The sequence below is a fragment of the Rutidosis leptorrhynchoides genome, chromosome 1, assembly GCF_046630445.1.
Source record: "Rutidosis leptorrhynchoides isolate AG116_Rl617_1_P2 chromosome 1, CSIRO_AGI_Rlap_v1, whole genome shotgun sequence".
NCBI lineage: Eukaryota > Viridiplantae > Streptophyta > Magnoliopsida > Asterales > Asteraceae > Rutidosis > Rutidosis leptorrhynchoides.
The window spans coordinates 537,151,572-537,178,381 of NC_092333.1; the positions used below are offsets into that span (position 1 = coordinate 537,151,572).

Sequence of the window (26,810 nt, forward strand, 5' to 3'; positions counted from 1 at the left end):
GAAACATCTCCATCGTGGAATAATACTTGTTTTTGGGTGCCTATAAATAGAGACTATCATTTATGAGAATAAGATATACGAAAAACACCTTAATACTCTTATGCAAAAGAGTTCTTGTTTACTGCCAATAACAAGAACTAATCTCTGTCTTATCCCAAAGTGATATTCGTGTAACCCAGGCAATAAGGGTCGAATAATTACTTTCGGAAAGTGATACCACGATTCAGTGATTTATCCGGCTATCGATTATTTTACCCTACACGAAATCTCAATAAAACCTCCAACACCTTACTCCAATAACCAGAAACAGAAGATACAGTTGCAGATAACACATAGTTTGCTCCAAGATCCGGCTCAATCTCTAACAAAAGCTTCACAAAATCATCATCAAGCCTAATTTTACATCCATGGTTCTTATAGGCACTAATGAAGCTCCTTAACATTATTGCGTTAGGTCCCATTGGCATGTTTCGAATAACTTCATATGCTTCTTCAATCATCCCAGCTCTTCCATACATATCCACCATGCATCCGTAATGTTCCATTGTTGGCTGGATTTTGTAAAATTTAACCATCTGATCATAATACTTTTGACCCATTTCAACAAGACCCAAGTGACTACACGCAGAAAGAATCCCAGAAAATGAAATGGCGTCGGGTATCAAACCAAGATCTACCATTTCATTGAATAATAGAATTGCTTTTTCAGCTAGCCCATTTGCTGCAAGCCCGGAAATCATTATAGTCCAAGACTTCAAATTTCTATCATTCATTGAATTAAAGATGAACAAAGCGTACTCTATGTACCCGCACCTTGCATACATCTCAATGAGCGCTGTGGTTACAGAAACATCCAATCTAATATCGTTCATAAGAATGTACGAATGAATGGATTGCCCCATTTTGATATTAACCAAATGAGTAGAAACAGAAAGCAGGCTGATTAAAGTTACAGAATTTGGCCTCTCTTTTGCTTGTTTCATGTCTTGAAACACCGACAACGCATCCAATGGAAAGTTGCTGCAATAGCAAGATCGAAATCGCATTATTATCAGTTGCTTAATTTATTCAATATACATGTTTTAGTAATGCTTAGTAGCTTACCAAGTAAAATAGGCAGCAATCATTGAACTCCAAGAAACCACATCTCTCTCAGACATTTCATCGAACACTTGCCCTGCAAGTCCAATATTACCACAAGCAGCATACATCCTTATAAGGGTATTGCTTATATTTCCGTTATATTCAAACCCCGTCTTAAAGATTAACGAATGTACCGACCCACCGGCTGCCAACAACGAGCATCGTCCACATGACTTGATAACAAATGGGTATGTGAATTTATCAGGTTTAAGATCAGTAGTTCTTTTAAGCAGGCAATGGAGTTTGACTGATTCAACTGGTGTGGGGCTTTTAGAGTATTGTTTAATGATGGTGTTCCATGCGAATAAGGGTGGAGTTACTGGTGAGTTATTGAAGAAATGTGCAGCGTAATTGACAGAGATTGAGGATGAAGTTTGGATGAAATTTGATATGATGAATTCGTGGTGATTGAGTGCGGTTTTGAAGATTAAAGAATGGATTTGATCAAAATGAATTGTGGTTTTCGATTGTTGAAAGAGGTTAATGAGATAGTTGATATTCATTTCATCCTTCCCGCTTTCGGTTTTTGATTCGAACGACGATTCGATGATGCTCGAAATAATGGGCACAAGATAAAGAAGGGACTATATTAAAAAATAATATGCATTCTCTAGTTTTTATTTTAAATACTCTGTATAAGGAAATGAGATGAGAGGATTGGAAATGAGAGGACTAAAAAGGAAAATATATGGTAAGATTTTTGTTAACAACACTTTCTATTAGTATTTGAAAGGTTTGGAAGGAAAAACAAATGTATTTATCTTAACTAGTTTTTGAACTCTCGCTTCGCGCCGGGAGTTCGGTTTTCAATGTATTTTATTGTATTTAGTTTGTAAAATTATTCCGTGGCTAACGATCATGTCGCTGAAGCGCAACTCGAATCGAACTAAAAGGTATAACCCGTCAAATATTTAAATGTTATTTTAAATTAACAATATATGTGCATCTCCGCGTTTCGCTATGAAATTGTTGACTTTTAAAAATTTAACGCAATTAAGTCGTTATCTTATATTAACATTTCGTATGATTTAAGAGTACAAGATTTACTGAGATATGTCCAAAAAATCACTAAATAATTAAAAATAAATAATAAAACCTATATGTGTTTGTTGTTAATAGATGAAAATAGTTACGGAGCCTGCGAGTGAAAAATCAACGTGTATGAAAAGTACACCAAATATTTAGCGTTTTTTAAAAAGTGTTCGTTTTGCGTATAGTTAATGACATTGTGTTCGTAAAATTATTTCGAGTTTAACGATGGTGTCAAAAAAATTTAACTCTTTGCGAGCGAGAAGATATGACCCGTTGAATATTTGAGTGGAGTTTATTTAAGATTTTTTATGAAAATGGTGATTTGACACTTTACCCCCCTGTTTTGGGGTTGATTTTATTTGTTGAACAAAGTGTGGGGGTGTTTGTGGTGAAATGGAATTTAGCTAAAAAGGAAAAAAAATAAAATAAATAAAAAAAAGGTGGAAAGTCCAAATTACTCTTGATACTATTTATCATTTTTGTCTAATAGATAGTATAGTAATAGTAATATTTTATTATTATTATTATTATTATTATTATTATTATTATTATTATTATTATTATTATTATTACCATATAAAAATGATGAATAGTACCTAGGGGTACTTTCGACTTTTCACGTTTTTTTTTTTTCAAATTGCACAACAAAACCCCACACTTTATCCAAAAAATCAAACATACCCCCCAAACAGGGGGATAAATTGTCAAATACTCATTCTCATAAAAAAAAACTTAAACAAACTCCACCCAAATATTCAACGGGCCATATCTTCGCGCTCGCAACGAGTTAAATTTTTCCGCCACCATCGTTAAACTCAAAATAATTTTAGGAACATAATGTCACTAGCTACACGCAAAACGGACGCTTTTTAAAAAGCGCTAAATATTTGGAGTACTTTTCATACACGTTAATTCTCCGTTAAATTTTTAAAAGTTGACAATTCCATAGCGAAATGCGGAGATGCATATATATATTGTTAATTTAAAATAACATTTAAATCTTTCACGGGTTATACCTTTTAGTTCGACTCGAGTTGCGCTTCAACGACATCATCGTTAACCACAAAATGATTTTACAAACTAAACGCAATAAAATACATTGAAAACTGAACCCTGCCGCGAAGCGAGGGCTCGAACACTAGTTATTTCTAATCCAACATTATTTTTGTTACAAGCAACATAAAATAATGAAAAAAATAAGCGACTTCGTTTTCTCAACTTTTCTCGTGTTCAAAAATAATACCCCGTAATGTGTATATAAAACTAACAATCACTGGCAAGATGTTATAATTTTTCTCGTGTTCAAAAATAATACTCCGTCATATCAACATCAAAAGTTAAAAACTCTCTGTAAAAATTGAACCTGAGTTGGCATTAACTCAACTTTGAGTCCCATCATCATACCACTCACAAATATATAACCTAACACACCTATTGTGTATAATCACCACGAATGATTTTTTGAATGATTAAATTAATTAAAACAAAATTATAAAGAGCTACAAAGATATTACAATGGCTTAAGAGTCATGAATTATAACACTTGACTATTTTATCTCTATATTTAAGCCAACAAAATAAAAACATACGAAACAAGTGCGAGTTAAAGACACCAAAAAACCCACATGGTAGCCACAATATTAGCATTTGATTAATCCTCACGAAATTAAACATCTCACTATCTCAAATGAAGTTTAAACTTCCAACCTCTTAATTTTGTTTATGAACGGCGGAATTTTATTAAAACTCTAGCAAGTCCTAATAGATGGAATGGAACCGTTCATTAACTGGGTGCATGAATACTTTCAAGGTTCGAAACTCAATGGGGTGTTCTCCTTGGGGATTTTCTCATAATGCAATATGATATGCTCCTGGTTATGGGTCTCCTGCGAAATATGTGTACTTTGGATATAATCGGTGGTTCCATTAATGGTGGATCGTCAATGACTCTAACTGCCGTTAAAATAAACTCTAGCCCGGAGCTACTAATAGGATTACAAATGGCTTTGAAGCCAGTAATTCCATTTTAAAACTATGTTGCTTTTATTTTTAACCAATAAAAGAACACGGTATAATCAAATCAAATAAATTACTCCTGATAATTGATATGTCTTCAAAGGCAACTCAATTACAAAAACGCTAAATTATCCAAAAAAGAGTGCCGATCACCATCATCACATTGGTCTTACACTGCTTATCACGAACCTCTTAATTTTAATTGAACTTTTTTCTTCTTTTTTTTCGAACGGCTGAAATTTTATTAGAAAAAACTAGCTAGACGCTAGAAAGGAACAGAAACAACAAAAATACAACAATTACAAAGACGAAAGCGGAGATTGCAACCAAACGTTCCAATTACATTTTTTTTCTAAACCTTGCCATAATCCAATTGAAGCTTGAGGCCACTATGCTATCGATCACATGACTTTTCCTGAAAAATGTGTCTTTAAAGATGATGCAGTTGCGCAATCTCCAAATATTCCTTAGCGTTGCCATAATTTCATACCTTTATATCAAGAGCAATTTGGTTGTATATAATTCATTTTAGAGTGTGACAAACAGTTTAATCAATCTTGATCATAATCAGATGATCATATATTGATATTCTTTAACCGCCAAAATATAATCACATATTTATTTAACATTATACTAATACACAAACTTAATGAACGCTTTTTTTTTTCTTTTCTTTTTTTTTTTTTTTTGCTTTTTGCTTTTTGTAAACTTTAAGTTTTATCCACTTCAATTTTCCCCCTTTTATCTATCAAATTTACAAACGTTTTTCCGTCGCAACGCGAAGGTTCCCCAACTCGTCAGTAACATTGGCCAAAACATGAGCATTAATATTTATTTATTTATATTTATATATATATACTAACAGACAAAACACTGTTTCACTATTCACCAATAGTAATCAGGGGTATTTTCGTCATTTCACTTTTTTCCCAACGATAAAATAAGCAACTTTCGTAAAAGAACCAATCCTTCAATGTTACCAAAGATGTCAAAAAAAATATTTTTTTACAAAAAACACAAATAACTTTTTTTTTCTCTCTTTTCTTCCTCAACGATAAAATAGGCTACTTTCATAAAATGAACAACCCTTCGATGTTACCAAAAGATGTCGAAAAACATTCTTTTTTACAAAATAGATCAACTAACTTTAAAAAAAAAAAAGGCTAAAAGAAGCAACTTTCACAAAAGGAACAACCCTTCAATGTTAGATGTCGAATTTTTTTTTTTTTTACAAAATGACTTTTTTTTTAACTCGCATTCAAAACGGAGCCCCGGCGCGAAGCGAGAGCTCCACACCTAGTTAGTATCAAACTATCAACAACCTGATCAATAACTAAAACAGTATTGATATATTGGGAAACCCCAAACTGTGATTGCAAGGCCTTATTAAACGCATCCAAATGACAAGTGTATGCTCCAACACCAATAGAGACCAGACCCCGAGTAGAACCAATACGATCAGCGGTATTCGAATCAGAACGATCACCAACCACATCCAAATCGGATAACTTCTCTCCAATGAACCGCTCTATTACTCACACCTATAGTTTCCGGAAAAAAACCATCATCGATAACGGCTCCTATAGTATTCAAGTCCATGATTTCATTTGCCCAAAAAACTGAAGGAAACTGAAGACGAACTAATTTTAACCTCCTTAATCACATTGGTCAGAAGTTGGCGGCCTTGATAACTTAATTAGCTGTATGTGAAAGTGTTTAAACTGTTATACGTTTTTGTCGACTATCAGCAATATTATTCAGAGAATTTTGCTAAACATGCCGCCATAAATGTATGCCTAAAACAAAGCCTGACTCATACAATTTTGACAAAGGAATGCTACACTCACTCTCCTTGTATCCCCAACCTTTTAATGATGTCATGTGTTTAAATATCCAAATTAGACACTTGGACACTATTTGGATGTGGCTATTTCAGAATAATACTGATGTTTTTTATCCCAATAATAAAAATTTTGTAATAAAGGACTCTAACAAGGCACTATAGGCAAAACGAGAGAGGCTGCAAACATATCGTTGGAGCAAGTCCAACTTCACCTGATTAAGTTTACAATACCATTCAAAAATATGACTGCCATGTGGTACACTTAACATTCAGGTCTCTTTCAAACAAGTGTTGCGCTTACAGAAACGTTCAAGTGATTCGAGGCTTTCAACATACGTACCAGAAACCCTGAATCTTTCTGGGCACCCTTTAATTGTTACACTTTTGCATCCTTTCATCCATACTGTATATAAAAAGATCAGACACATCTCTATTACGCAATAAAATATCCCAATTGCTGATTTGGGTAAGGACAGTAAAACAAGTATCCATCTCGTCTTCAAAGATACAATATTTCATCCAAGACTCATGAACCCCATACTTCCCCATCACCCACATTTCACTAAAGTTTCCAGCAAAGTGCAATTCATCGTACAAAACAGCAACTAATTTCCCACCAAATGCAAAAAGATTGAAACAATATTGTCCGTCAAAATTAACTGAATATGGCAAGTCAATTTCACAAAATTCTTCAGTAGCTAAACTAAAGGTAGCAATAGTCAAAGTTGAGTGTCTGCTTCTTACTACCCAGTGAAGATTATTGTTTACGAATACCCCAGGAGGCAAACAACAAAAATCATCTTGTTGGAAAAGGGAATTAGGCAACTTTCTCCATAAATTATTACGTAAACTATACACGGATATAGATACGCAATTAGCATCAGAATCTGAATTGCTCATACGAGAAATGGAGATTACTTTATAATCATCAGTAGAAGCATCATACCCGAATCCATATGAAGCATGACTTTCTTCACCAGAATCTGGAACTTTCAGTGTCTTTTTAGTGGTTGGATTTACTAAATAGAGGTTATGATGTTCATCAAGGGCTAAATGATCAAGGGCTATATGATCAAGGGCTAAAAGAATCCCATTGCAAGACCCTAGTATCATAGCCCATTGTTCCTGTAAATTCAGGCGTTTAGCAGTTACGGTTGCGGGTGTGGTTTGGGTGTTGAGTTGTTTTATATCGACCGAGTAGAGCGAATTATCGTCCCCATATCCCGGAAGTAAAATGAGTTGGGTGGGTTTAGGATTGGGGTTGTTTTTGGTGTAGTTACGAATATGGGTTTTGATGAAATTGAGACTGGAAATGAGTGAGTACCATCGTTTTGAAACCGATTTGAAACGGCCTAGGGATTTAGGTGGAAGAAAAGGTAGAATTGCTTCGATGAGATCCGGTGGAAGTTGGTTTAAGGCAGACATTGGGTTATAGTACCTGCAACAAAATAAACCTGGTGGCACCATCATTAATAACCTCATCCATATTTAAAAAGACCATTATAAAAAAATTAGTTACAATATTTACCAATATTTATCTCATAGATCAGATATAGTTAACTATTTATATGACTCAAACAGTTAACTGATTTTTACTAATTACTACAGTAGTAAGATTTGTCTCTGCAAAATTTATATACTTACATAACTTTAGTTTGAACATTGAAATATAATACACACAAAAAAAATGTTGAATTACAAATAAATAATGCTTTATAAATCATGGTCAAATATGATAATTTCGTCAAATTATAGGACCAAGAAGTAAATGGTGGTTGTTATCAGACGGAAATAAAGAGAAATATTTAGGTAAACAAGTTTCTAAAATTTACACAAAATGTTGTAGAACAATCTAAATAACATATATACGAGTATATAATATAATTTACAACAACGCGTAACCTACTAATAACAGCAAGCAAAATATATCATGACTAGCTAGTGCCAGAAAAATTAAGAGATTTTTAGGTTTGGGGAGAAAATAACGGGTGCAAATGTAAAGGTTTCTTAGAGCATTTAAGCAGCAACAAAAAAAAAAAAAAAAAAAAAAAAAAAGACGGGAACAAATTGGGGAGAATGATGACTTACTTTAATTAAGTCCTGGGATGAAGAGAGTAGGTTTAGCAACAGAGCATGATAATGGAGAACTTGTAGTCAGGTGAAGAAGAAGAAGATGAAAATGCCTAAATGGTAGTAGTAATTTGGCTAGGGTTTTGAGAGTTTTGAGAGCCACCATAGAAAACTGTCGTAAATAAAAAATAAAAAATAAAAAATGAAATATGGAGAAGTACTTAAAACCCAAACCGGAATCGTTAGATTGCTATGACCCTTTAATTTTTTTTTTTTTTTTCCTTTTTTAATTAAAAAGTTTAATAAAATAAAATTAATGATGTGGCAATGGAACTTGACACTTTTTTTTTGAAAGGCAAAATATATATATATATATATATATATATATATATATATATATATATATATATATATATTAAATAACTAAAGCAATACAAGATAGAGAGGCATATGAGTGAATGCCAATCGAAAAAAGACAATTATAATAAACCCTTACAAAAGATAACTAAACAAGGGACAAGATGTCTTAACCATGATCATCAAAAACACTCGGGTTTAAAAGTCATTGGGACCAAATTAAACGATGCTTCTTCGAACGGTTTGAAACCCATTCGAAGGCTTTGACTTGAATATCGTGAAGAATCATTGGACCGGTGTGATTTTTTCTTTTAAAGACCAAATTGTTTCTATTTTTCCAAAAAAAATACCCGGTAACCCATTCTATACTTTGACAAAGTTTTGAGAATTGGGTAGTGTCATTGCCCGTATCTATACGGCCCAGGAAACGATCATCGAAGCTGCTATTCAACGTAAGAGAAGGATTCCACCAGCGTGCTACACGAAGCCATACATCTTTTGCAACCGAGCATTCGAAAAGAATATGATTTACTGTTTCTGGTACAGCTTTGCAAATAGAACATAGCACGTTATCAAGATCTATCCCACGTTTTTCTAGTTCCGTTAAAACTGGGAGTCGGTTCAATTTTGTACGCCAAATGAAAATTCCAAGTTTTTGGGGGATCAAATTATTACGAAGAGTCTTGTCATTGTTTGAAGTAGTCGGCAATAATTTCTGGTTAATGAGGGAAGCTAAGGTCGACGTTAGAAATTTACCAGAAGGGATTAGATTGAAAGTCCATTCATCAGGCGGGTTGAGAGTATACTTGAAGTCTGAAATTAAAGCAAGTAGATCCACAAGTTCCTGCCCTGTTCGTCCCGACGGTACACGAATCCAATTCCAACTAGCAAGCCAATCAACTGAGTTGGCCATTTTTATTAACCTGTCTTTGACAAGAGTATCAGGTTGTTGCTCAAGGCGAAATAGGCGTTCGAATTGCTCAGCAAATGGTTTGTCCCCGAACCATGTATCTTTCCAGAATCTAGTGTGGTTTCCTTGATGTACAATGCGAACAAATGACCTCGAGAATGGAATATGAAGCTGATCGATATTGAAACCAGCAGCTCTAATGCCATTCCAAGTTGAATATTTGCTGCCAATAACATTTAAACCGTGAGAATTTAACCCCCCGTCCCGCCCATAAAGACTTTGTATGACTTTTACCCAAACGGCATTTGGTTCGGTATAAAAACGCCACCACCATTTTCCGAGTAGCGATAGGTTTTTTGCTTTTAACGAGCCAACATTTAACCCCCAGCTCTCGTATGGTAGAAGAATTTTTTCCCATTTGACCCAATAAATTTTCGAGATATCACTCGACCCGCCCCAAAAAAAATTACGTCTCAAACCTTCAAGCAAGTTGATGACCTTTGGAGGAGCATGGAATAGGGAGAAGGCGTATAAAGGCAAGCTACTTAGAACCGATTTGATGAGGGTAAGGCGACCACCGAAAGACAGCGATTTTGATTTCCAATTTGCAAGCTTAGAGTTGAATTTCTCGACAACTTTATCCCAATTACCTACATGTTTCATCTTTTGACCAATTGGAACACCAAGGTAGGTGAAAGGAAAGGTACCAACACGACATCCAATATAATTAGTGTGAAGACCCGTCCTAATCCATCCGGACGAAGTCCATATCGATTATAAACGATTCACAACAGTTGATTACATCGCGAGGTACTTGACCTCTATATGATACATTTTACAAACACTGCATTCGTTTTTGAAAAGTCAATCTTTCATTACATCGAAAGCTGACGGCATACATACCATTTCATAATATATCTAATTATAATTGACTTAACAATAATCTTGATGAACTCAACGACTCGAATGCAACGTCTTTTGAAATATGTCATGAATGACTCCAAATAATATCTTTAAAATGAGCAATTGCACAGCGGAATATTTCTTTCGTACCTGAGAATAAACATGCTTTAAAGTGTCAACCAAAAAGTCGGTGAGTTCATTAGTTTATCATAAATAATCACTTCATAATTTTAATAGACCACAAGATTTCATATTTCCAATTCTCATAAACATACGTCCCATGCATAGAGACAAAAATCATTCATATGGATTGAACACCTGGTAACCGACATTCACAATATACATATAAGAATATCCCCATCACTCCGGGATCCTCCTTCGGACATGATATAAATTTCGAAGTACTAAAGCATCCGGTACTTTGGATGGGGCTTGTTGAGCCCGATAGATCTATCTTTAGAGTTCGCGTCAATTAGGGTGTCTGTTCCCTAATTCTTAGATTACCAGACTTAATAAAAAGGGCATATTCGATCAGATAATCCAACCATAGAATGTAGTTTCAATTACTTGTGTCTATTTCGTAAAACAATTATAAAAACAGCGCATGTATTCTCAGTCCCAAAAATATATATTGCAAAAACATTTAAAAAGGGATTAATGAAACTCACGCATATAAATATTGTAAAACAGTTAATAAAGCATTTGCATGTATTCTCAGCCCAAAAACGTAAAGAGTAAAAGGGAGCAAATGAACTCACGCATATAAATATTGTAAAACAGTTAATAAAGCATTTGCATGTATTCTCAGCCCAAAAACGTAAAGAGTAAAAGGGAGCAAATGAACTCACGCATATAAATATTGTAAAACAGTTAATAAAGCATTTGCATGTATTCTCAGCCCAAAAACGTAAAGAGTAAAAGGGAGCAAATGAACTCACCTAATGTATTTTGTAGTAAAAATACATAGAACGACATTGAACAAGTATAGGGTTGGCCTCGGATTCATGAACCTATATCATTTATATATATTAACACATATATTTGTAATCGAACAAATTTATTATATCTTAAATTATATATTATACATATTTAATTTGTATGTATATTTAAAAATGACTAATGTTTATATAGTTATATTAATATTTATATATGATTAATATTATATTAAAAATACATCATTTGTTATATATGAATATTTATATTAAAAAAAATATGTTTATAATATGTAATATTATTATAAGTATAATTTTATATACATAATATTTATTTGTTGTAAAAATAATAATAGTGATAATACTAGTAATAAAAATAATGATAATAATAGTAATGATAATAATTTGTAATAATAATAATACTTATGTTCATAATAATAATAATAATAATAATAATAATAATAATAATAATAATAATAATAATAATAATAATAATAATAATAATAATAATAATACTAATAATAAAATTTACAATAATAACAATAATTGTATTAATAATAATTTTATCAAAATTTATACTAGGAGAAATAAAATAAAAGTAATGAATATATTATCAATGGTAATTACATTACAAAAATAATACTAATTGGATTAATATTTGTAATAATAATATTTATATATATCAATTTCATAGTTATGTATTATCTATTGATATTAATAATATATCTATCATTGACTTTAATAAAAATATTTTTATTATTTCTACTACTTACATTTTATCTATACATTAAAGGTTCGTGAATCGTCGATAATAGAAAAGGGTTAAATGAATCCATGAAAATAGCTCACAACTTTCGAGACTCAACATTATCGAATTTGCTTATCGTGTCGGATACATTAAAGATTAAGTTTAAATTTAGTCGGAAATTCCCGGGTCATCACAGTACCTACCCGTCAAAGAAATTTCGTCCCGAAATTTGAGTGAGGTGGTCATGGCTAACAATAAAATTGTTTTCATGACAAATATGAATTGACAAATGGAGTTTTATCATCATTGAGTAATATGGATAAAACAATTCGATTATTCAAAGAGTACGAATGAAGTTATCACAAAAATGAAATGAGAGAATAAAGATTCCCCTTAGCTTTTGACGTAGTCACGTTTGAATTTAGAAAACAGGATGCGTCTTAACTTTTGACGTTGTTTTGGTTAAATTCCGGAATTTAAGGGATTTGAAGAAAATCTTCGAAATCTAAAAGATTTGATTCTTCTGCGAATAAGGAAATTATATATATATATATATATATATATATATATATATATATATATATATATATATATATATATATATATATATATATATAACCTCTAGTAAAATGACCGCCCGTAACCCAGCAGATAAAGTACATTACATAGCATTACATAGTCCGTTTTAGGGATTGGCGACTTACCCATTCAGTGACTTTGGCACTGGACGATCCCCATAATTAAATGCGGTGATCTGCCTCGATTTCTCCATCTGATATTTCCATTATAAATTAAACTCTTCCCGTTCTATAATTTTCACCATTCCTATACTTTCTTTCATGGTTCTTACATCCACAAGATTGTAAAAATGCTTAATCCAGTTCTGATCCTTGTCCTTATCCTGACTATTGCAACAATCATTCTCCTTTTTCCAACTTCCACCAGAAGAATCTGCTTACTTCTACTTTTACCTTGGGGGAATACTATTCTTAATTCTACCGTGTCTTTATATTGCTATTCATATTAATATCCACGGTTTGAAACCTCCGTGTTGTCATTGAGCTTTATATTTTCTCTTATATTTTGGAGTACCTGTTTCCGTCTTCTATAATCATTGTCATTCACAGTTAATGCTCTCTCTTATTTGCTGCGATTTATACCCCCTTTCTATTTCGGAGCTTCATGCTTTTGTTTTCTTTTCGCAAGTAACGGTCCAGAATTCATAGGTGTGGAGTTTCGAATTAATTTAATGTTATAATCAAGAAAGAACGTAATAGTACGATTTGATTCGTCAAATTATCCGAACCGCTGAGAATAGAACTATCAAGAGTATATTTTCTTCATATGTTCAGAAGTTAAGCAGAATGAAATAGTTATGTAACATGGCACATGATGACGTTATAATATGTGAATCATCATGTTCCATTTAGAAACTTAGCATGACTTACTATAATATAATCACGTTGATCAAGTATCATTATATTATACTAACTCATGCATCAGTTCCCAGCATTACTTCAATAACATTCATATTTTAAGCTCGAAAGTTTACAGAATATAGAAACTAACAGTTTCTATATGATGTAACACTGATAGTACGAAGAGATTTATGATTTCAGATAAGAATAGTTATAAAAATATCTTCAGAAATATGGAGGATATTTATAATGAAAGATACGATAATATCTTTGAATATCTAAGATCAGAGAATGATGGAGACTATTGTCTGCAAGAGTTTAGAGTAACGAGCACGATATTCGATAAAGACTTCAGCAGACATTGAATCATTTAGATTCTTTGAAGTCAAACTTATTCTTTGTGATTTGTCCACGGATTTCTTCATAGTTTCGCATAATCTGCTTTTCGGTACTAAATTTCCTCTTGAATGTTTCCAATATAATGATACACAGAAAGCACGAAGAGGTATATAATTTCGGACGAGAATATTTTTGAAAATATCCTCAGAAATATCGAAGATATTGATGATGATATTTTGGAATTTCTAAGTTTGAAGGTTGATGAAGAAAAATTTTCCGCAAGATTTTAACGTGACTTCGGAGCAAGATATTCTCTAAAGATTTCAACGGATCCAGAATTACCTGGATTCTTTGAATATAGAGTATGGTCCTTGTATTTGTCCTTGGTCTCCTTAGTGGTTAGCTCAATCCGTTTTCCAGTTCCAACTTTTCTGAGCTTTTCCAACATATTATTCTTTATCATCAAACTTCTGATGATTAAGGTCGTTTACGGTTGTCTACAGTTTCTGCTGCTTCATTCAGCTTTTTCAACATTCAGAATATTGATTTGTAGACTGAGTGCTTTTCAAAATTTCAGAATGAAAGATCATAATTCTAAGAGATATATGTTATACATATAACTGTTGATGTAGATATGCTATGAGTTTTCAAAGTACTGATTGCTGATTCCCGATAATTGGTATGGCAGTTCTCGTTACAAGATGCAGATGAGTATATGATAAGAATCCAATAGATAAATATAGTGATTTGTCGAAGAGATTTAAGCTAAGGAGCAACGAGGTTGCTGGTACGTATACTGTTAATATGGTGGGATATAAAAGGTTCCCCGGTAACAACGAAAGAGCACGCATATATATCAAGATTATAATAAAGTTAATCCGAATGAAAATCGAAGTTGACTTGTTGGAGCTGTGACAAAATTGACTAATTTTGGAAAGGGATTGCAAAGTTATTTTCGGTAATAACAACGCCAAAAGAGCTAGCACAGATACGTGTTAAATGTTTACTCAGGTTCCGAGTGTTTTCAAGTGTATAACTATATGTATCAATCTTTTCTTCCGTAGATGAAGTGCGGTTGGTTCATCCTTTCAATTGAGGTGTTTTCAAGAATCATTGAAGAGTTTGAACGTAGATTGTAATCGTCAAGATACAATTGAGATTTAAGAAGAAATCAAGTGGCAAACTTGAAGAATTGTTTAGTTTCATATGTTATAATCAATATTTTAATTCATTTTTAATTTTCCAATCTTATTAGTCCACAGTCGATAGTCCACAATTAACAGTCCAATAATTCATATATTGTTTAATATATAATATTCGAATTAATTAATACGTATCGTGACCCGTATTCGTCTCAGACTCGATCACAACTCAAAGTATATATATTATTATATAATCAACCTCAACCCTGTATAGAGAACTCGATCATTACTGCATATAGAGTGTCTATGGTGATTCCAAATAATATATATAGATGCGTCGATATGATATGTCAAAACCTTGTATACGTGTCCCGATATTTAAAGTGCGTAAAATAAATAACAGAAATTAAATGACGATAAATAAAATTGCGAGAATATAATTTGCGATAAATAAACTGCGATAAATAAATTGCGATAATTAAATTGCGATAAATAAATTGCGATAAAATAAAATGTAATACGGAATAAACAGTTAGCTAGGATCAGTTAGCTAGGATCTTGTTAGCGTGGATTCTTAACAAAATTTCATATTGTTAATTAGTCTGTTTCTAATCAATTTTTATTATGTCCATTATTTCTTCATTATGCCACTTGTTGGATTCTGATAGATCAAAATCCAAATATGAAATTGAATGAAATTGGTTATTCTGTGGTGAATTAGATTCGTATATCTGTGGATGTAAGTAGGATGGTGATTGACCGTTGAATCAGGTTCGAAGAATGTACCGTGTAACTTATTAATGTGAAATCTAAATATTCCTCGGGTATTACCTACCCGTTAAAATATTTTCATCATTAACAGTTTGTACTAAAGAATTTTTAATTACAATCTTTATGAAAATATATATACATATATATTTTCTTCAGATGTAATCATGGATTTAATGAGTCAATATGATATTAATCTCATTTGATTTTCGGTTTGAGCTAGCATAAATAATCTCTAAGACTTTAGAGATTACATAATTGCCATAAAGAATGAAGATAATTGATGTAGATCGATACGTAGAACGGTGATTATACTCGAGGTACAGAATGAGATGTTGAGGCATGGATTGTTGATGGTACTGGTGCTGTTATTGATGGTACGGTTGGTGCCGGTGATGTTGCTGAAGCTGATACGTTTTGCACCATATTTTCCAAATTGATTACTTGAGCGCGAAGTTCGTTGATGATAGTGTTCCAAATGAACATATATTTAGTAGCAATATCGTTCCAATATGTAAAGTTTTTTAATGTAATTTCCTTATTTTTAGTTGTAATAGTTAAATAAATAAGTGCGAAGACGAAAGACGCAAATCGCTCGAAAATGAAGATTTAAAGACAAAAACGAAGATTTGAAAGACCAAAACATCCAAAAAGCTCAAATGTACAAGATACAATTCAAAAGGTTCAATTTATTGATGAGAAACGTCTAAAAATGACAAGAGTACAAGTTACAAAACGCAAAGTACAAGATATTAAATTATACGAAAGGACGTTCGAAAATCCGAAACCAGGACATGAACCAACTCTCAACGCTCGACGCAACGGTGTAAAAATTACGAGTCAACTATGCACAAGAATAAAATATAATATTTAAATAAATCATAATAAGAATAATATTAAATAATAAAAAGTTGTTAATTGAGCATAGTTCAGGGGTCGTAAATGAAAATTCATTTTATAATTTGGCCTATAAAAGAACGATCTATGTTCGATGAATGAGGAGGAAGAATTTTTTTCCGATCTTTTTTCTTCGATCAATTATCAATATCAATTATCAATATCTATATTCTATATCTCTATCATAATGTTAATGTAATAAGATATAACAATAATCTTAATTTTAAGTTTAAATTATGATAATAATAAGATTTATGATAGAGATCATTTGAGTGTGTAAGTCGAAATTCTGTCCGTGTAACGCTACGCTATTTTTAATCATTGTAAGTTATGTTCAACCTTTTTACATTAATGTCTCGTAGCTAAGTTATTATTATGCTTATTTAAAACGAAGTAATCATGATGTTGGGCTAATTACTAAAATTGGGTAATTGGGCTTTGTACCATAATTAAGGTTTGGGCAAAAGACCGACACTTGTGGAAATTGGACTATTGACTATTAATAGATGGGGGGTATTGTCTAATTGAGTGACAACTCATTGGAGTCTGTCGAACCTATCTTCAAATTAATTAACCTAATAATTAATAATGATTATGGTTGTCCTATTTAGTGACGTTCATATGGAATCTGTTATAATCATTTAATTAATCAATTGGGTTGGGTAATTGATTATTCATTCTGATCAAGTGGATGAATTAATATTCATAAACTAATTAAAACAGGGGTGGATTACATACAGTGATAACTGGTGTAATTGTTGACAGAAGTGATAACTGCGTCATAGTTTAAATCCTTAATCAGTTGGAATATTTGACTTCGGGTATAAGGGTAATTTGACGAGGATACTCGCACTTTATATTTATGACCGATGGACTATTATGGACAAAAACCAGATAAACGTATCAAATAAACCAGGACAAAGGACAATTAACCCATGGTAATAAATTAAAATCAACACGTCAAACATCATGATTACGGAAGTTTAAATAAGCATAATTCTTTTATTATATTTCTCATCGTATCTTTATTTACTGTCATTTTATTACTCGCAATTTTATTTTCTGTCATTTTATTTATCGCAATTTATTTTACGCACTTTAATTTTTGTCATTTATTTTTACGCTTAAAATCGATAAACCGGTCATTAAACGGTAAAACCCCCATTTTATAATAATACTACTACTTATTTATATATATATTTTTACAAATAAACTTAATAATATAGCGTTAACTTCACCAGCTCCCTGTGGAACGAACCGGACTTACTAAAAACTACACTACTCTACGATTAGGTACACTGCCTATAGTGTTGTAGCAAGGTTTAGGTATATCCCATCCGTAAATTAATAAAACTTGTGTCATATTTTGTAGTATTTTGTATTAAAAATAATACTATTTCGTACCCTCACGCTACATCATCAAGTTTTTGGCGCCGCTGCCGGGGAACTCTAAAACGCTATATTTTTAATTTATATTTGTGAAAATATAAGTTTGTAAAAAAAAAAAAAAAATAATTTCGACCGTGTGTCAAAGTGTGTTACAAATTTCGAACTTGATAAACTAGAAAAATCCTACACATGTGCGATAGTCCCAAAATATATCCATACATAACCATAATTAATTAAAAAAAAAAAAAAAACTATTGTTTTTGGGTTGTTGTAAATTCTGGGACCCACCCATGTGGAGTTGTCAAAAATTTGTAAAAAGTTGATGGACAAGAGAGTCGTCTAGAATTGAACATCTATAATCTATAAACTTCTAATTAGGAGATAAAATAGCAGTAGATACACATACATTTGGCACAAGCTTGAGCAAAGAATGTCAAAATTTTCTAGTGGTACGAGTATTTTTAAATTATTTTTGATATAATCAACATTTACCAAAAACATTTGTCTATATTTGGTACGAGTATTATTAATAATTTTAATCTATATTTTTTTTTTTTTTTCGCTGTCCTAAAAAAAAAAAAAAAAAAAAAAAAAAAAAAAAAAAAAAACAACAACTTGCAATTGTCGGCCGAAATTAAAAGGGTGCAAGTTGGGGCAATGGGGCCATATACACTATTGCTAATTGCTAATTAGTGTTAAAAAAAAAAAAAAAAAAAAAAAAAGAAAAAAAGAATGGCAAATGGGGTTTAAAGGTGTCGTTTTTTTTATCACAAGTTGAAATATATAACCCATATCTATTTTATAAAACTTGTGTATTTTTTTTTAATAACACTCTAGTTACAATTTTTAGTATTTAGTTTAGTTTTTGCCATAGTTTTAATTTTTATTAGATTTTTTTTTTTAGGCTTTGCCGTAAAATCCCTTAAGTGCTTATTCCTTAGACTAAGTTTTAGGTGCCTTAAAATTTTGCGACGCCATTTTTCGTGATATTTTCTTATTTTTTTTTTTCCTTCGACGCCTTTTACCTATGTATCAATTACAATTCCAATTAGTAATCTCTATTTGTAGTTTTAATTTTAAGATAGTGATAGTTATAAGGTTGGATTAATCGCGTGTTTTTAAAGTCTTATAAGCCACTCTTCGCCTTTTTTTTATTTTTCGACCTTTTTCGACGCGCAATCTTTTTCTTTCTTATTTCTCGCCATTCTAGTTTTTAGGACTTAGAATTTTTTCTACTTCTTCTCTAAATTTCTTAAAATTACGAAAATTTATTTTAAGTGGTTAAATTGATAGACATCAAAATTTTCTGGTTCGTAGTAATAGTTAGATTTGTACGTGGACCGGGTTATTGGAGCCAAACAGTACTCAATTATATTGAGACCAAACGAATCCTGCCCCTCTGCTGCATCTTTTGGCTATTCGAAACGTGGGCAAAATCAGAAAAGTCTATTAATTGGATAACTTATTATAATTTTTCTTTCCTTTTTAAAAACTAATAGGATATTCAGTGAATGCACCGAGCAAAACGTTCACCACCTTTCATACGTTCACCACCTGTAACTCGATCAAGACATCTAGCAAATATTGTCGCCGTTGATTTTTCTTTAGAATCGTCATCTAGTCGAACAAGAACTCCAACTCAAATTTCCGATAATCCATCTTTTGAACCCGACTTCACAATTAAGAACCCGGAGCATATTCAAGGACAATTCCAAGATCCTGAACCACTAATTATTCCTCCTGAACCACAAACCGTTAAATCAGAATCCTCTAGTGATTCGTATTCAACAAATTCAATTATGGAAGTAACGGAACCTCTAAGTATGGAAGATCGAATGAGAGCCACACGCACGGGCCAAGGTCACGCCATTATTAAGCCAGAAGTTAATGCGTCAAATTATGAAATCAAAGGACAAATTCTACACATGGTAACTAACCAATGCCAATTCAGTGGTGCACCGAATGAAGATCCTAACGAACACCTTCGTACGTTTAAAAGAATTTGTACACTATTCAAAATCCGAGAAGTGGAAGATGAGCAGATCTATCTCATGTTGTTTCCCTGGACTTTAAAAGGAGAAGCCAAAGATTGGTTAGAATCGTTACCTGAAGGGGCGATTGACACATGGGATGTTTTAGTTGAAAAATTTCTTAAACGATTCTTTCCGGCATCCAAAGCCGTGAGACTTCAAGGAGAAATTGTTACGTTCGCGCAAAATCCAAATGAAACATTATATGAGGCGTGGACAAGATTCGGAAGGATGTTGAGAGGATGTCCTCAACACGGATTAGATACTTTTCAAATAGTACAAATCTTCTATAAAGGCGTAGACATCGCCACACGAAAAGACATCGACATAACCGCTGGTGGATCCATTATGAAGAAAACCGCAACTGAAGCTTACAAAATTATTGATAACACAGCCTCCCACTCGCATGAGTGGCACCAAGAAAAAGATATCTTTCGATCATCTAAAGCGGCTAGAGCCGATTCTAGCCATGACTTTGATTCCGTTTCCGCAAAAATAGATGCTTTCGAAAGACGAATGGAAAAGATGAATAAAGATATTCACGCAATACGAATCAGTTGTGAGCAATGCGGTGGACCACACTTAATGAAAGACTGTCACATTGAACAAACGATGGAACAACGTGAGAATGTTGTCTACATGAACCAAAGGCTGGAAAATAGTTATCAGAATAATTATCAACCGCCAAGGCCAAACTTCAATCGAAATCAAAACATTCTTTACAATCCAAAAGGACCCGACAATAACTCGTATAACCAACAAGGTCCTAATAACCAACCAACTCAAAACAACACTTTCAATCAACAAAGACCTGGCTTGTATAAACCACCACAACAAACCGACGAGAAGAAGTCAAATCTGGAAGAAGTGGTATTTAAGCTAGTTGAATCTCAAACACAATTTATTACATCTCAAACCCAAACGAATGAGAGGTTTGATCAGTCATTAAGAACTCAACAAGCTTCCATTTTGAATCTAGAAAAACACGTAGGTACTCTTGCTAGCATGATGAGTGAGAGGGAACAAGGAAAGCTACCGAGTAATACTGAAGTAAATCCTCGGAAAGAGAATGTTAATATGGTGTCAACAAATTCTGAAAAACCAACATCAGAAGATGGGAAGGTTTTAGATGTAAGTAACAATGAAGAAGTTACACCACCACCACCACCCGAGTATGTAAAGCCAATGGTGGCACCATACAAACCACCCATCCCGTTTCCAAGAAAAGGAGTTGAGTATGAGCAAGTAATAAGTAATAAAGATTGTGATACTTCTGGAAAGAAGAAGAAGAAAAAGAATAAGAAAGTACAAGAAACAAAAGCCGTAGAAATAAACCCGGTGAAGACAGTTCCACCAAAACCTCCACCTAGGGTAGGTGATCCGGGTGAATTTATTGTTCCTTGTCTACTTAGTGATTGTGTCATGTATGATGCACTAGCAGATTTAGGTGCAAGTGTGAGTGTTATGCCTCTTTCATTATATAAAAGATTAAGTGTAGGTAAGTTAAGTCCAACGGATATGAGTGTTCGACTCTTTGATCAAACCATTAAGCACCCAGTTGGAATTGCTGACAACCTACCCATTCAAGTAGGCAATTTAACCTTTCTAGTCGAATTCATTGTCATTAACATAGAAGAGGACCCAAACATTCCTCTAATTTTAGGTCGACCATTCTTAGCGTCCACCAAGGCGTTATTTGATGTAGGAAATGGAAGAATGACACTTAAAAGTGGTGACAAATCGATCACCTTTATGATTCGAAAGTCTAAATCTCCACCAGCCAAAACCATTGAACCAGTAAAAATAATTGGTAAGAACCATGTGATTTTACCAACTCCAACGGTAATACTTAGCAATAATGAAACGCCTAAGTGTGGGGAAAATGAAGTAACACCTAATGATGACATGATAACAAAGAACCCCGTTGTTGATACGAAATTAAATGATCCCGTTATTAATAGTTCAATGAAGAAACTTATTAAACGGATTCGCGATGCTAGAACCAAGGGGAACTTTAAGTTATGTAACCGGTTAGTATCCAATCTATCACCTAAAGAAAAGGAGAAACTAGTTGAAATTGTGGATATTACACAGGAATCCGACCAATGGCTTAAAGAGAAAGTCACAGATATGCAAGTTGATTATGGTCCAAGAGAAATTGACGATGAAGTTAATCACAATTTTGACACCACAGCTACCTAAGTGTGGGGAGATTCAAATGTTCTAAAAAGAAAATGCTGTCTGGAGTTAGTTGTTCTGTTCTCGTGTAGTTCCGAGAATGGAATCCGATTGGTCTTTTCCACTAGCAGACACTAAAGAACTAGTTTTCTCCCTCCATTCTGAATTTTTGTTTTGTAGGTTTTATATAAAATTAATATGTTTTTTTTAATTTAAGTTTTGTGTGAATTTTAAAAACAAAATTTACTTTAATTCATTAAGTTGAAAAAAATGATTTCTAAAATTTGTCGTGAGTTTAAGACTAGGTCGTTGAGCCGAAATTACTTTACCCGAGGGTGGGGCGACAAATTTTGTTATCATTATTTTTAATTTTATTGATTTAAAGTATGCCAAAAATATTATACTTTATAAATTTTTGAAAAGTGGGGTTATAAACCAAACTTCAAAAATATATATATATATATGTTTGTATTTTATCTTATGTACAAAACAGGGTAAAACAGCGCACTTTCAAAGACTGTCATGAAGTTCAGCAAAAGCTACTGATTTTGACAAGACGCAAAAAATCAAATGTGAAATAACAATATGTTTGCAAACTCGGTATTTTTAATCACTTTTCTACGCTAATCACCCTCATAAATTTAAATTATAGTCTGATTTCATGCAAATGAGGGCATTGCATGATCTTAAGTGTGGGGAAGGGTTATAAATTCTCTCAGGTTTATACTTGGTTTATTTGCCAAATTTTGTGAAAATTTGAAAAATTTTCAATTAACTGAAGTCAAAATCATGTTTATACATATTTATGAACGATAAAACTAGGTGTTAATGCCGAAATTATCGTTACCTCGAAAAGGGCATAAATTGAGAAACAACCTAAAACGCTTGAATTCATTTAAAATGGAATAAAGGAGAATAAAAAGGCAAAGAAAGAAACTAAGTGTGGGGAGAATGTACCAAGTTATTCAATTAAAAACTATCTATCACATGTTTTTGTAAAGTTATTGCAGGTGCTTTTACTTTGGACTAAATTAACTGGTTTACCCGATTTACTGTAAGAAAGATGGATCTACACGATGAATCAATTCCATCATTAAAAGGAAGTAAAGTCTTCCGAAAAAGAAACGCGCTTCTTGATTTAGGTCATGAAGTTGTCGTCCAGTCCAGCTGTAGGTTGACGAAAAATCTAGAAAAGTCATCTCTAAAATCAGCAGGAAATCCACGGACCTCAGCATCAAACAGGGTCGCCAAGTGGTCAGATTTATCCTAACCATGAGAAGGATTTATCTCGTACAATGGGGGGCACCGTGCAAATTAGCTGGATAAGACTAATGAATCAGATCCCCAGAAAAGGATAATCTCCTTAAAGATTAAAAATCAGCTTTTAAGACTGATATTACTCAATCCTTGAGATTGACCTTAAAGATTGAGAATTCAAACTCATGGAATTCGATGATATCTAAACTCGAGCTTGAACGAGAAAATATTTTGATCAAAAATTACAAACCGATTTGTTTTCTGAAAAACCATTTTCAATGCGTTCATTACCATTGAACGTAAAATCCTAGGAATTCACCTGGATTTCATTAGGTCACCTGAACCAAATCGGGTGTCAACCGTAAGAACGGTGGTTGCATAGCATGGTCAGAGACAGGACCTTGTGCCAGACCGAAAAATCATAGGATGATCTTTACTATTGCTCCTACCAAGGATAGTTCTAGCATCCGACACGTTTTTAGACCATGAACAAATGCATGTCATTAGACATTGCCTTAACAGTTTCTTGTTCATCGCTTTCCTTTACAACCGGACGGTAGTTTACCGAAAGGTAATATACGGAACAAGTAAACTGGATGTGTGCTTTCCGATACCGGGATAGCAGTGGATTACACGAACCTAAATGTTTTTAGCCAAAATATTGATCCACAAATATATTTTGCAACACCGATGGTGGGTCAAATCAGAAAACTTGTCTAGGGTAAAATCTAGCTTGAATTTTTAAAAGATCAAATGTTTTCATAAAGATCCAATTTCCTAAAGGATCTACATTTTTATAGTCATGTGGGACTGTAAACCGCCTTTCAAATGTGCACTTTGCTTTGGAAACCGAAAGTAAATCGGCTATTTGATTGCAAGTGTCGTTGACCTAAACCCAAGGCAACTGTGGATGACACACCCACCTTTAACCATCATTACTGTCATTGTTTATACCGCTATATCAAAATCACTGATGTACAAAATGTGATGAATAAAAAAGTGATTCATGTATGTTTTTATTTCAAGTTCTGTATTGCTTGAGGACAAGCAACGCTCAAGTGTGGGGATATTTGATAGTGTTCCAAATGAACATATATTTAGTAGCAATATCGTTCCAATATGTAAAGTTTTTTAATGTAATTTCCTTATTTTTAGTTGTAATAGTTAAATAAATAAGTGCGAAGACGAAAGACGCAAATCGCTCGAAAATGAAGATTTAAAGACAAAAACGAAGATTTGAAAGACCAAAACATCCAAAAAGCTCAAATGTACAAGATACAATTCAAAAGGTTCAATTTATTGATGAGAAACGTCTAAAAATGACAAGAGTACAAGTTACAAAACGCAAAGTACAAGATATTAAATTATACGAAAGGACGTTCGAAAATCCGAAACCAGGACATGAACCAACTCTCAACGCTCGACGCAACGGTGTAAAAATTACGAGTCAACTATGCACAAGAATAAAATATAATATTTAAATAAATCATAATAAGAATAATATTAAATAATAAAAAGTTGTTAATTGAGCATAGTTCAGGGGTCGTAAATGAAAATTCATTTTATAATTTGGCCTATAAAAGAACGATCTATGTTCGATGAATGAGGAGGAAGAATTTTTTTCCGATCTTTTTTCTTCGATCAATTATCAATATCAATTATCAATATCTATATTCTATATCTCTATCATAATGTTAATGTAATAAGATATAACAATAATCTTAATTTTAAGTTTAAATTATGATAATAATAAGATTTATGATAGAGATCATTTGAGTGTGTAAGTCGAAATTCTGTCCGTGTAACGCTACGCTATTTTTAATCATTGTAAGTTATGTTCAACCTTTTTACATTAATGTCTCGTAGCTAAGTTATTATTATGCTTATTTAAAACGAAGTAATCATGATGTTGGGCTAATTACTAAAATTGGGTAATTGGGCTTTGTACCATAATTAAGGTTTGGGCAAAAGACCGACACTTGTGGAAATTGGACTATTGACTATTAATAGATGGGGGGTATTGTCTAATTGAGTGACAACTCATTGGAGTCTGTCGAACCTATCTTCAAATTAATTAACCTAATAATTAATAATGATTATGGTTGTCCTATTTAGTGACGTTCATATGGAATCTGTTATAATCATTTAATTAATCAATTGGGTTGGGTAATTGATTATTCATTCTGATCAAGTGGATGAATTAATATTCATAAACTAATTAAAACAGGGGTGGATTACATACAGTGATAACTGGTGTAATTGTTGACAGAAGTGATAACTGCGTCATAGTTTAAATCCTTAATCAGTTGGAATATTTGACTTCGGGTATAAGGGTAATTTGACGAGGATACTCGCACTTTATATTTATGACCGATGGACTATTATGGACAAAAACCAGATAAACGTATCAAATAAACCAGGACAAAGGACAATTAACCCATGGTAATAAATTAAAATCAACACGTCAAACATCATGATTACGGAAGTTTAAATAAGCATAATTCTTTTATTATATTTCTCATCGTATCTTTATTTACTGTCATTTTATTACTCGCAATTTTATTTTCTGTCATTTTATTTATCGCAATTTATTTTACGCACTTTAATTTTTGTCATTTATTTTTACGCTTAAAATCGATAAACCGGTCATTAAACGGTAAAACCCCCATTTTATAATAATACTACTACTTATTTATATATATATTTTTACAAATAAACTTAATAATATAGCGTTAACTTCACCAGCTCCCTGTGGAACGAACCGGACTTACTAAAAACTACACTACTCTACGATTAGGTACACTGCCTATAGTGTTGTAGCAAGGTTTAGGTATATCCCATCCGTAAATTAATAAAACTTGTGTCATATTTTGTAGTATTTTGTATTAAAAATAATACTATTTCGTACCCTCACGCTACATCATCAGTTGACTTCTTCTATTATTCCGGGATGATTGTCGGTCGGAACGAGCGGATGAATAAGGTTTAGAATTGTGGATAGAATATAATCGTGTCGAGCTACTCTGGAAATGAGAGAGAAAATGGTGTCTCGAATAGGTTCGCCGGTAATTGTTTCAGGTTCTTCGCCAAGAGGTGAATTCGGTTGAAGAAAATGATCGCCTCCTTCGTGTCTCCATTGATTTAAGTCGACTACAAACCCATCAGATGAATTAGGGATGGCTGACTGGTTGCTCCATTCCAGTTACACTGCTTTCGAAGTTTGAGTGGAAATCCATATCGGAATAGCTGTCGGAATAACTATCGGAATAGCTATCGGAATCTGAGGGACTCGAACTGGTTGAGAAATTCATCTTGTACAATCAGATGAAGGATTTTTGATAAGAAATAGATTATAGGATGTAGATTAGTACCCTGCAATACATGATTTACATATGCATATATAGTACTATAATCCCATAAGTTACGGAGGAATCTACG

The 26,810-nt window shown here is 32.8% G+C and overlaps 2 protein-coding genes across 4 annotated transcripts; both read right to left on the reverse strand.

Annotated features, from left to right (window-relative positions):
- Window positions 1-251: 251 nt before the first annotated feature.
- On the reverse strand, window positions 252-1,704 carry LOC139842664 (pentatricopeptide repeat-containing protein At3g47530-like). Its single transcript, XM_071832782.1, has 2 exons — window positions 1,105-1,704; window positions 252-1,020 (listed from the first exon to the last, which is right to left on the reverse strand). Exons 1-2 carry the CDS (start codon window positions 1,644-1,646, stop codon window positions 252-254), a joined length of 1,311 nt encoding a protein of 436 aa, XP_071688883.1. The 5' UTR covers window positions 1,647-1,704.
- Window positions 1,705-5,413: 3,709 nt separating this feature from the next.
- Window positions 5,414-8,271, reverse strand: LOC139877830 (F-box/kelch-repeat protein At3g06240-like). 3 transcript variants are annotated; one of them, XM_071865243.1, is made up of 3 exons: window positions 8,123-8,271; window positions 6,375-7,488; window positions 5,414-5,732 (listed from the first exon to the last, which is right to left on the reverse strand). In XM_071865243.1, exon 2 carries the CDS (start codon window positions 7,457-7,459, stop codon window positions 6,404-6,406), a length of 1,056 nt encoding a protein of 351 aa, XP_071721344.1. In that variant the 5' UTR covers window positions 7,460-7,488; window positions 8,123-8,271; the 3' UTR covers window positions 5,414-5,732; window positions 6,375-6,403. The 3 variants fall into 3 exon arrangements, with proteins under 3 accessions (XP_071721344.1, XP_071721349.1, XP_071721341.1); XM_071865248.1 differs by having other exon boundaries at window positions 5,414-7,472; XM_071865240.1 differs by having other exon boundaries at window positions 5,414-7,488.
- Between the last annotated feature and the right edge of the window lie 18,539 nt (window positions 8,272-26,810).